This window comes from Staurois parvus, unplaced genomic scaffold (assembly GCF_062004578.1).
Source record: "Staurois parvus isolate SC_StPar_1 unplaced genomic scaffold, SC_StPar_1.0 ptg000118l, whole genome shotgun sequence".
NCBI classification, from domain to species: domain Eukaryota; kingdom Metazoa; phylum Chordata; class Amphibia; order Anura; family Ranidae; genus Staurois; species Staurois parvus.
Window position 1 is genome coordinate 7518421 of NW_028317914.1, and position 12667 is coordinate 7531087.

Sequence of the window (12667 nt, forward strand, 5' to 3'; positions counted from 1 at the left end):
CTAACTACACTGCTGAAAAAAATTAAAGGAACACTTTGAAAACACATCAGATCTCAATGGGAAACAAAATATCAGGCGGGATGTCTATACTGATATGGACTGAGTAATATGTTAAGAACATAAGAATGCCCCATCGTTTGATGGAAATGAAAATCAACCTACAGAGGACTGAATTCAAAGACACCCAAAAATTAAAGTGAAAAAATGATGCAGCAGGCTAGTCCATTTTGCTTACATTTCATTGTAGCAACTCAAGACGGTACTCAGTTGTTTGTATGACCCCCACGTGCTTGTATGCATGCCTGACAACATTGGGGCATGCGCCTAATGAGACGATTGATGGTGTCCTGGGGTATTTCCTCCCAGATCTGGACCAGCGCATCCCTGAGCTCCTGGACAGTCTGAGGTGCAACCTGGCAGCGTTTGATGGACCGAAACACGATATCCCAGAGCTGTTCTATTGGATTTAGGTCAGGGGAGCTTGGGGGCCATTCAGTTGTATCAATTCCTTCATCCTTTAGGAACTGCCTGCATACTCTTGCCACGAGGCCGAGCATTGTCATGGACCAGGAGGAACCCATGACCCACTGCACCAGCATAGGGTCTGACAATGGGTCCAAGGATTTAATCCCGATACCTAATGGCAGTCAGGGTTCCATTGTCTAGCCTGTAGAGGTCTGTGTGTCCCTCCATGGCTGCGCCTACCCAGACCATCACTGACCCACCACCAAAACGGTCATGCTGAACGATGTTATAGACAGTATAAAGTTCTCCACAGCTTCTCCAGACCCTTTCACGTCTGTCAAATGTGCTCAGCGTGAACCTACTCTCATCTGTGAAAAGCACAGGGTGCCAGTGGCGGACCTGCCAATTCTGGCATTCAATGGCAAATGCCAATCGAGCTCTATGGTGCCAGGCAGTGAGCACAGGGCCCACTAGAGGACGTCTGGCTCTCAGGCCACCCTCATGAAGTCTGTTTCTGATTGATCAGAGACATTCACACCAGTGGCCTCCTGAAGGTCATTTTGCAGGGCTCTGGCAGTGCTCATCCTGTACCTCCTTGCACAAAGGAGCAGATACTGGTCCTATTGATGGGTTAAGGACCTTCTACAGACCAGTCCAGCTCTCCTAGAGTAACTGCCTGTCTCTTGGAATCTCCTCCATGCTCTTGAAACTGTTCTGGGAGACACAGCAAACCTTCTGGCAAAGACACGTATTGATGTGCCATCCTGGAGGAGTTGGACTGCCTGTGCAACCGCTATAGGGTCCAAGTATCGCCTTATGCTACCTGTAGTGACACTGACCTAACCAGATGCAAAACTAGTGAAAAATAGTCAGAAAAGAAGAATAGGGAAAAAATGTCAGTGGCCTCCACCTGTAAAACCATTCCTGTTTTGAGGGTCGTCTCATTGTTGCCCATCTAGTGCACCTGTTGTTAATTTCATTAACATCAAATCAGATTAAACTGATTAACAACCCTCTCTGCTACTTAACTGACCAGATCAATATCCCAGGAGTTTAACGGACGTTCTGCTATACTCTGCTCAAAAAATTAAAGGAACACTTTTTAATCAGTGTACAAGCATTGCACAAGTGCTGAGGGTGAGCACCCAAGTAGGAGCCAGTGCCCGAAGCAATATTATAGGCCATTCCCATAGTGTGAGGTCTGGGTATGGCTCCCAAAGTTATATCAAGGTTGCACTGCTATTGTTGAATAAAAAAGAGGATTTGATTGAAAAATCCAACGTAAAATAATCAATGCAGAGAAATCATTTGCTTCTCTAGTTTAAGAAAGGGGTCCCATCACCATAGAACACTAGCAAAAAACAGAGCTCTCATGGAGTGGGGTAGTTATAGGGTTATGCCTTGGGGAAGGGGGGGCACAACGTGTCCAGAAAAGCTTTGCAAATGTCCAGTCACCAATTGGTGCCAGCCAATAAATCAATAAATCATGAATATCGAGCCTGTATCCTGCACTGTACAATGAAGATATACAGATTCCTCAACGATGCGATATTTAGATATAAACTGGGCAACTTAAGAAAATGACCTGGTTAAAATAATGGATACATTTGGTGACATAACCCCTGTGTACTTCATGGAAAATTTTTCAGAAAGAAATATGTTTGCTGCAATTGCTCACTTCTCATTCTGCAAATACTAACTGTCTTGCTTTCCATACTGATCTATGGGCATCTTTCACTAATCCAGGAGCTGTCAGGGCAGTTCAGTCTAACAACTAATAGCACACACCTGTGTGCATTCCTGGATGTAAAATGGATTCCAAGAGTTAAAGAAAGCCAGGTAAGTAGCTCTTTCATTTCAGACATGGCAATCTATATATTTTTCTCAGGCCAGATTATAGGAATGTATTTCAATACTTTTAAAAAATGTTTTTTATTGCCCTGCCTTCTAACTGATCCTCTGGCTTCAATACTTTGGATCACTGACCTGGATCAGTATGCTACCCAGCCAAATAGCATTTTCAGGACATCAGCAGCAGTAACCACCGTCCTAGGTTGTTTCCTATTAAAGATTCAAAAATTAAACTTGAAGAGTGATGAACGGCTACTTGAAACGCTCAGACATATTCAATCAAGCAGAACTCATTCACAGAATCCAATTCACAATAGAAATACACAAGGCACTGAAGGCTACATGTTATATTTTATTGTCAATATGGTTAACATTTTATCATACTGCTTTCTGTATAAAACATGCACTTTGAGGGATATTTAGGTGTACAGCATGAGCCCACATAAATTATATTTATATATATATATATTCTTTTTTTTATAAGACCATGTAAAAATAATTCAAATAAGCACCACCGAGGTCCTTATTTATTTCAATTTATTACCCAGCTAAACATTCTTCAAATGTTCTGTACGAAATGGATTCTTCTATACCTTACAGCTAGGTGCTAAAGAACAGTTCCTGAAATAATAAAATACATCTACAGTATGACTGAAGTTTGTGACAGCTCACTGTTTATGTGCGTGTGTCAGGAACACTTAAAAATACACTTATTAAACCAAAGGATTCCCGCGTTTCCAGAGATAAAAACAAATCTAGAAGAGAAGACTAAACAAGGCCAAAACAAGTCCGAGCACTTGGTGCATAACCTTCACCTACGAGGTGAGGCAAGCAGAGGCAGCCATTTTGGGGCCTGATAATGGTTTGTGTGACGTTAGTAGATTCATTTGAAGCTTGTGCTTCTGTAGACTAACATGCTGCTAAATCCCTTAATGGCCAAAACACTCAACCAAAGCCTTAGGTATGGAAGTCCTGGACTTTGCTTTGGCAACACTGAGTGATCAATAGTAATTCAGCATTCGCACAGCCATCGCAAATAATCCCCAGAAGTATATATGTATTTCCTATGATTGTCAGCTCCACCGTGTGGCTATAATGTGGTATTTTCCTCATTGCAGTACTTCCAAGAAAATTCTGAGTTATGACCACTAGATGGAGCTGACAATCATAGGCAATACATATTAGACACAGTATGGGGATTATTTGTGACAGCTCTGCAAATTATTGTATAACTAGATCCTTGGTAGTTGTTCATGGAGGGCCCATTCACGCTGTTCTGTGCACTTTGCAGAGCTTATGTACACTGTATTGTTTGCACTATGAGGTGGACTCCTATGCTTACCCTGACCTTCAGTGCCCCACAGTGCATACACCAGGAAACACTTGTGGTGGAAGAAAGTCAGAGATGTTTGTTTTTTTCACGTCTGTTGATGTGTGTTGAGGGTCCACAAAAAATGTCAAGGCAACATAAAATGCACATAAATGAGCACTGACCAGTGTGAATGGAAGCATGGATATTTTCATACATATGGCCTACATATTTTTTTAATTGACAACACAATAAAGTGAACCCGCCATGATGAAAATAATGGAGCAGTTGATGCTAGTTCCCTCACTTTAGGTCTTCACTTAATCACTGTCTGGGGTTAATATTATCTGGAAATATGTGATGGATTACTCAAGAGAACATAATTGTTTTTATAGAAAGCTTGTTGCTTTAAACTTCTAATTCTAAATGATAAACAGTACTTGGCTACACCAACCAGGTCCTCCCTTTCACTCTCCCCATACAACAGTGAAAACATGACAGGGAGACACTGATTAATCTCTACAGGCAACAAGAATGCTTTGACAGGCCCAATATGGCTGCCATCACACTATGCAGGCAAAGAGAATTAAAAGGTAGAAAACTATTTTTTCAGTGACTAATACCGAGGATTGAAACGCAGTGTGTAATTTAACGGTGGAAGGGTATAGTATAATATTAGCATCAGTTTCCATACATTCAGAAAAAGGCTGGCAATGATATATTTTGTGTGAGTGTAAAAAACAAACGGGAAAAAAAAAACAAAACAAAAAACAAAACAGTGCACCATTCAAAAAGACAAAATCTACAGCATCTCCAGCAACTACATCAGCTGATTGTGTAGCCAGCGGGCCATAGTTTATTGATGGAATGGTCAAAAACAATTTTGACATCTTTAAGGCATCCAGATTTTTTTTTTCAATTTGGAAGATATAAGTTGCAGTTACAAAGGCTTCAAGACTGAATCTGCTCAGCGCTTGCATGCAGTTTATTTTTCATTGAATCCCTCGAAATGGGGACAGAGGGTAAAAACACTATGGCTTTGTACATGTGCATAGATGCAACTGCAGGTATTGGTCGAGGAGTACAAAAATAAATGGTGGCGTTCTCACATAGCCTTTTCTGCAGTACAGTACAATATAAATATATACACGGTATAAAGGTCTCTTATTATGGAGCTCACTGATTGGCTGCAGCTCAGCTATACACAGCATTGTATAGGGGCCCACCAGTTACGAAAATGGCCTCTGTTTGTAGTCCAGGTGTAGTGTGAAATTCTGAGGAAGAACCTTTCTGGATCTGGCAACCAGCTCTGTTTGTCGTCCTCGGGTGATGTAGATGGTTCAGTGCTGAAAAAACTTTTCATAAGTTGTCACATTTTTTTGTTTGGAGGAATCGGAGGGACGTTACCTGAGAGCTCTGACGCTGAGCCAAGGGCAATAATCCGGGGTCTGTTTCCGTATTTTCCCAGTTACCTCTGACCACCCTGAGCAAAGCCACTCAACAGGCAAATACACTAGTCATGCTTTTTTCCTCTCTTTCTTTATATATTGCAGCAACAATTTTGTAAACCTCTGATATATATAGCACAGTCTCTCAGGAAAAAAAAATATATATTTAACTTTTTTGACATTACAGGACATTGTGTTTTGCATTCAGTCTTTTTTTTTCTTTTTGCTGGAAGAAATCATCAACTTGAAATGGGTACTGCATTCACAGAAGGCAGTTAGCTGGAATGAAAAGAGAGGAAAAGTAATTAGGAGATTGGGCCTAACAAATGCATTGCAAGTCATATCACTGAGGTATAAAGGCAGGGGCCAGCCATTGTCTGCTTATACCTGCTGCAGCACAGAACCGAGGGATATTAAGGAACATCACCTTAGTGGTTACACCCACTAAGCTCCAAGGATCAGGGCCCTCAAATCCCTCTTGTATTGAACTGTATTGTTGCTGTATTGTCTCACGTTATATTGTAAAGCGCTGAGCAAACTGTTGGCGCTATATAAATCCTGTATTATTATTATACAGTATTTATATAGCGCCAAAGGGTATGCTCAGCGCTGTACAGTAGCAGGGGGGACAGAACATGAGACAAGACAGTAACAATACACTACACGAGGGGTTCGAGGGCCCTGCTCTTTCGAGCTTACAATCTACAGTATTATAATAATAATAATAATAATGTAGACCTGGTGATTCTGTGCCACTGCCCATCCTGCCTGCTTCATCAACTACTAGAGAACATCACCATAGTGGTTACACCCACTGAGATGTAGACCTGGTGTTCCTGTGCCACTGCCCGTCCCTACTGCCTGCTTCATCAACTACTAGAGAACATCACAATAGTGGTTACACCAACTGAGATGTAGACCTGGTGACTCTGTGCCACTGCCCGTCCTTTTGCCTGCTTCATCAACTACTAGAGAACATCACCATAGTGGTTACACCCACTGAGATGTAGACCTGGTGATCCTGTGCCACTGCCAATCCCTTCTGCCTGCTTCATCAACTACTAGAGAACATCACCATAGTGGTTACACCCACTGAGATGTAGACCTGGCGACTCTGTGCCACTGCCCGTCCTTCTGCCTGCTTCATCAACTACTAGAGAACATCACCATAGTGGTTAAACCCACTGAGATGTAGACTTGGTGATTCTGTGCCACTGCCAATCCCTTCTGCCTGCTTCATCAACTACTAGAGAACATCACCATAGTGGTTACACCCACTGAGATGTAGACCTGGCGACTCTGTGCCACTGCCCATCCTTCTGCCTGCTTCATCAACCACGAAGGAACATCACCATAGTGCTAGCACTATAAGCTCACCTAAATACCTCACTTCCAAACCCAGATAAGACATACCCACTGCAAGCCTGATTTCTGATTATATTCCTTGGCAAGTCAGAATGTACAGAACAAACAACCTCGTAAGCAAATATAAGCAACACAGATATGTTAGTGTACAAGAGCTAGTACAAGTTAAACTCACTGGGGTTGATTTACTTAAGGATTAGAGTCTGTTGACGTCAAAATGTGAATGATAGTACAATAAATGCAAACCTGAACTCACTTTAAATATCCAATCATGTGCAAGGGAAATGAATCGAGAAAGAAATCCTAAAAACCATATATGTACATACTGTATATATGATTGAATACGTGATTGAACAGTAGTTTCAATTTGAAATGCACTTGTCTTACTGATCTAGTTTCACGCCAAAACTAGTTAATGTCTATTTTGGTTTCGAGGTAAAGTCTAGCTGAAACTTAATAGAATTCTGCGATGTAATGTGTAGGATAAGTCAGTTTCTATAATTAAGCTGGTTCCTGTTTAATGTTTACAATGCCTCATTCAGACAGGGACTGGCACCTCTAATGCGTGCATGAGGCATTTGTTTTTGAGTCTGCATTGGCCCTGAACTGCGTGCAGGCAATCTATGGAAGTGGATGCAGACCCAGAGGCTGCAAAGATACACCCACATGTCAACATCTGACAGATGTGCAGGAGCCAGCGAACAACCCCAAATGTACACAGTGTGCATTCGTGGCCATGCACCTGCTACTGCATGCCTGTCAAACATTGACATGCAGTTGTGTCCATGTAGCCGTTGCATCTCCATCCACTTCCAAAGGTTGCCTGCATGCAGCTGGGGGCAGATGTCCAAAACAGTCTCATGCTTGCAGTATGGATGTCAGCGCCTGTCTGAATGAGGCCTAACTGTTCAAGTTTGTAACAATTCTGGAAAGTCACATGCGGACCACCAGAGCTTGGTGTACAGACAATTACTATTGTGTAAATAATCAATTATCATTCCTTTGTCCTCCTCATTTAATTCAAACATACACACACATGCTGCCTTCTTGTCTAAGGCTTTGTTCACACAGGGTGTACAATACCACCATAAGCCCACAAAGGGCCGTGTTTTCCTGCGCGAGGATGCACAGGTGTTGCGTGAATCCCTATGCAGGAAGTCCCATTGATATCTACTGGGACACAGGCATAGCTGGTGTGTCTCAATATGAAATTCATGTGGATGCATGCGGGTATGTGTCCCCGAACACACACACAGGGTCATTGTGGGGCCACAAACCTGCACCCACACGGGCATCCTATTGGGGCACAGCGGCTGTGTCCAGGCAGCCACTGTGTCCCAATGGAGATTAATGGAACTTCCTGCATGAAAATGCATGGAACACCTGTGCATCCCCATGAGGGAAAACATGGCTCTGCATGGGCGTATGGTGGTATTGTACACCCTGTGTGAACGAGGCATCAAACTAGGTCAGCTTTTACATCACTCCAAGCACCTGGGTATCTATTCTCTGGGCTGCAGCAGCTAATCTATTGACAATTAGGTACAACCGATCAGCTGTAACTGCTGAACCCTAAACGTCCATGACATAAAAAAAACATATAAATGAGAATCTTTGTTAACACATGATTGGTTGAATTAAACACAACTTACCTACTAAGCTCAGTGTACATGCACTTTGTTGAGTGAAAACTCTGTTTTAGTAAATCAACCCCAATGTTTGCAAAGGTAAAATCCTTCCTTTTTCAAATTTACTTTGTACAAACCCAGAAACTAAATGTAGACACAACATAAATACGATACTACGGGGTCTACAATTCTTCCATGGCAACAACACGCAAAATGTGAGCGCTGGTAGCAGTGGCTGCTTCAAGAGCTTGTATAAGCATAAGGACATGTTCTCACTGCCATAGTTTATTGATGTGAATACACAGTGCAAATACACATTTTGTTTTGTTTTTTTAAATTCGACCGGGTTAAAAGGATGGGTGGGCGGGCTTCAAGGAAAATCCTGAACACCCAAAATTTCCTCCACTACTGTTTGTTCACTGCTTAGGTCAGTGGTATAGGATGAGTGAGAACACCCAAATGCATGTGTGATTTCCAGCGCCATTTGGGTGAATATGCCCCCTGAAAGGCCAGGTAGGTAATAATCACAATCATTGTGCATCCACTTTGCTATGTATTTTAAATAGCTGGAAAATTTCTACACAAAATTGAATTAAAGTCCTCTTTTCACAGGGACACTTCCATTCCATCTCAGGAGGACGACCCATAAAGTCTGATCAAAACAGAAAGGGATATATGTATATGTGACATCTGTATACATGCCGATTGCTTTCCACTTTTTCCTCCATCTTGGAATGGAGGAGAAACAGACCCATGTCATTCCTATGGGTGCTGGATGTAAATAGACATGCGCCCACCCTTATCTGCCTGCATCTGGTCAGGTCCACAAAGACATACCTGGACCAACACTTACTGCATTCGGTTCGTCAAAACTAAACGGACGCATTTCTGCTTACATCTGGTTGCCCATAGGCATACATTGCAGTCCTTTTTTGATCAGTCTAATCACAGGACAAAAAAAGTGGACTTGAAAAACGCCTGTGAGAAAGGGGCCAAAACAAGACGATTTTTCAGTTTGAGGCAACAGGAATGAAAAAAGGAATCTCTGGCCTAAAATGCAATTCCAAGGTAATGAACAACACAGCAACATAAACAATGCAAAAAAAACAACCCACAGCAAAATGTACCACACACATGCTAGTTACAGAAGAAAAATACAGGAATTGCTTTTTATGGGGTCAAATCTGAAATGAGATTCTGCTGCTGGTAGCAACCTAGCAGAAAAAGGATTTCTAAGGCGGAGCACTCAGCTGGTTCAACTGTGTCACTCCCTGTTGCTCCATACCTACTTACTGGCTTGTAAGAAAAATTGTGCAGCATTTCAGCCCTCTTTTGGGATCCAGTTTCTAGCAAGTTGCTGCCAGTGACAGAATTTCTAATGTGACATGGTCATGTCCCACCTCTTGAACAGAATTGTTAATTGCCCAAAGACAGGTACACTTTAAATAAACAGGCCTATCATGAGATTCACTGCACTTATTACAGACATTACCCAACAACCTCTGTCTTGACTCAGCTGCACTTCAGTTATATACTATAGGGAATACAACTGAGAGGTCGTTTGGGTAATTACTGTACTTAAAATTTAAATTTTAAACAAGATTTGCATGATAGCTATGCTGAGGCCATGTGAGTATTGGTTATTGACCGCTTCAACATTACAGATCGCACGTAATGGATCAAATACTCCTAATATAAATTAAATAAATAAATTATATATATATATTTCATATTCTTTTTCTTTTTTTAAACGAACATCAAAATACATAATTTTAGAATGAAAGAGTCCACCTAAAGAAAGAACCACTCTAAGGGTATTCAGAACTCACTCCACAGTAGGTGCACAAAGCTGGGAACTCTAGGGGAGATTTCTAAACTAGGATCCTTAGGGCAAGTGCCAGCAGTAGGTGATTCGGTTTTAGGTGAACGGAGTCTCTAAAGTGTACCTTGTCCTACACAAAATAGAGCTTGCCATATCAGGCATAATAATGAAGTGTCTGACTTAAAACCAGCCTGGGCTTCCTCTTAGTAACTAGTCTGTCCCCTTCAATATTTCTACTTGCTAAGAAAGGAAGAATGTAACTGTTTCATAAAAAGAATTATTTTCTAAACCAGCATTACAAATCCCACTGCCTCTCCATGACGGAGGCATGAAGCACATATCATGGCTCAGTTTCTATCTTTGATCAGCTCCTACATCAATTTTGGTTCTCCATTTGGTGTAGGGTGTAGGTGCACTTTAACCTCCTCAATTACGTTGCTGTCAGAAAAATAAAACAATCTGCAAATAGAATGCACACTTCAAACGCAGGCATGGAAATATATATTGCACCAAACGTTCAGATCAATCGGCAAGGCCAATTACCCAGTTTACTGCTTCAGAAATCAAAAACATCATCCCCATCATCCTCTACGTCATCCAGGGACCAGTCCCAGTCCTTAAAAGCCAGGTCAAGTAGTCTGCAACAGGAGCGTTGAGGTTTAGAAGTAGGCGAGCAAACCCCTGGTGTCCTCCTGTCATGTGACCGGTTCCCGATACAGATTACAGAGCACCAGGATAATTTTACCTTCTCTCTGACTAACCTACCTGTTCTACGATTTCGAAACCAAAGTGTCTATATAGTGTGGAACATAAAGCAGGTGAACCTACCCACAGAAACAAATCCGTTTTCTCTGCTCAGTTTAATTTTTTTATTTTAAACCGTTCTATTATGTAGCAGTTTTCCCTGGAAGTGAAGAAGGTAAATCTCCACACTTGTAAAGCTTTGATTGAGAAATAGTACAGTAAACCTGAATAAAGATACTTGTGTTAGGAGGGTTAGTGTGCAAAGGTTAGTATGCATCTCAAGCCTGACACTGACCACAAAGAGATAGATGCATGTTTACTTACTGTTTGATAAAACTTAATATAAATCAATGGAGAATGATTCGGAGGGAAGGAGCAGAGCTAGAAACAGAATTAGTAACGAGGAAAATAAGATGATGCCAGGGCAGATGAACACGTTTTGGTGACAGTGAATAATGACTCAAGAAAGATGTTCTGTGAATGATTTAATTCAATGTACAAGACCAATGCATATACTGTGCCAAGGGGTGGAAGTGAGAGGAGAGAGGGTGATGCAATGCAATGAGTATGTTATATGTAATATACAGCCCTGTGCAAAAGTTTAAGCCAGGTGTGAAGAAATACTGAAAAATAAGAATGCTTTCAAAAAGATATATTTTAATTGGTTATTTTTATCAATTTACAAAATGCAAAAGAAAATTTTAAATCAAATCAATGTGGCAACCCATTGGCTTCAAACCAGCATCTTCTTTCTAGTTACGCTTGCACACAGTACTTGAAGGAACTCGGCAGGTAGGTTGTTGCAAACATCTTGGGAGAGCTAACCACAGATCTTCTGTGAATGTAGGCTGCCTCAAATCCCTCTGCCTCTTCATGTAATCCCAGACAGACTATGATGTTGAGATCAGGGCTCTGTGGGGGCCAAATCACCACTTCTAGGACTCCTTGTTCTTCTTTACACTGAAGATAGTTCTTAATTTCATTGGCTGTATGTTTGGGGTCATTGTTCTGCTGCAGAATATATTTGGGGCCAATCACATTCCACCCTGATCATATGGCATGATGGATAGGTCTCTGCCTATATTTTTAAGCATTGGGGACACCACTGATCGGGCAACGTTGAGGACCATAGACATGGTGGTAGACCCAGGAAACTTAATGCAGCAGATGACAGACACATCATGTTTCCTTCCCTTCGACATGGGAAGATATTCAGCACCGCCATCAGCACAAAACTGGAAGAAACTAATGGGACCAAGGTACACCCATCTACTGTCGGGAGAAGTCTGGGCAGAAGTGGTGTTGGTGGATGAATTGTGGCCAAAAAGCCATACCTCCAATATGGAAACAAGGCTAAGCAACTCAACTATGCATAAAAAACAAAAACGGGGGTGCAGAAAAATTGCAGCAGGTGCTGTGGACTGATGAGACAAATTTAAAAATATGTGGTTGTAGTAGGAGGAAGTTTGTGAAGGACTGGAGAGGGGTACATTAATGAGTGTCTGTAGTCACAGTGAAGCATGGTGGAGGTTCCTTGGAAGTTTGGGGCTGCATTTCTGCAAATGCTGAAGAACACAGGCAGATACTTATCAATCATGCCATACCATCAGGGAGGCATGTGATTGGCCCCAAATTTATTCTGCAGCAGGACAACGACCCCAAACATACAGCCAATGTCAATAAGAAGAATCAAGAAGAACAAGGAGTCTTTGAAGTGATCGTTCAGCCCCCAAAAAGTCATGTTCTGAATGCCAATGAGTCCACCTGGGATTACATGAAGAAACAGAAGGAACTGAGGCAGCCTACATCCACAGAAGATTTCCAAGATGTTTGGAACAACCTACCTGATGAGTTCCTTTAAAAACTGTGTGCAGATGTACCTAAAAAAACTCAAATGATGTGGTTTTGAAGGCAAAGGGTGGTCACACCAAAATTTTGATTTGATTTAGATTTCTCTTCTGTTTATTAGCTTTCCATTTTGGTAATTAATAAAAGTAAACTATGAACACTTCAATTTTTGAAACCATTCTTCATT

The 12667-nt window shown here is 41.6% G+C and overlaps 1 protein-coding gene across 5 annotated transcripts in view; it reads right to left on the reverse strand.

Moving 5' to 3' along the window:
* Nucleotides 1-2648: 2648 nt before the first annotated feature.
* ROCK2 (Rho associated coiled-coil containing protein kinase 2) overlaps nucleotides 2649-12667 on the reverse strand; it is a 221518-nt gene continuing 211499 nt past the window's right edge. For 3 of the 5 annotated variants that reach the window (XM_089672059.1, XM_089672055.1, XM_089672058.1), the window contains 2 exons: nucleotides 10432-10526; nucleotides 2649-5352 (listed from right to left, as the gene is read on the reverse strand). In XM_089672059.1, coding sequence (XP_089528185.1) covers nucleotides 10445-10526 — 82 coding nt within the window. In that variant the 3' untranslated portion in view covers nucleotides 2649-5352; nucleotides 10432-10444. Of the gene's footprint in view, nucleotides 5353-10431; nucleotides 10527-10956; nucleotides 11014-12667 lie in introns of all 5 variants that reach the window. The other 2 variants (XM_089672056.1, XM_089672057.1) reach the window with 2 other exon arrangements.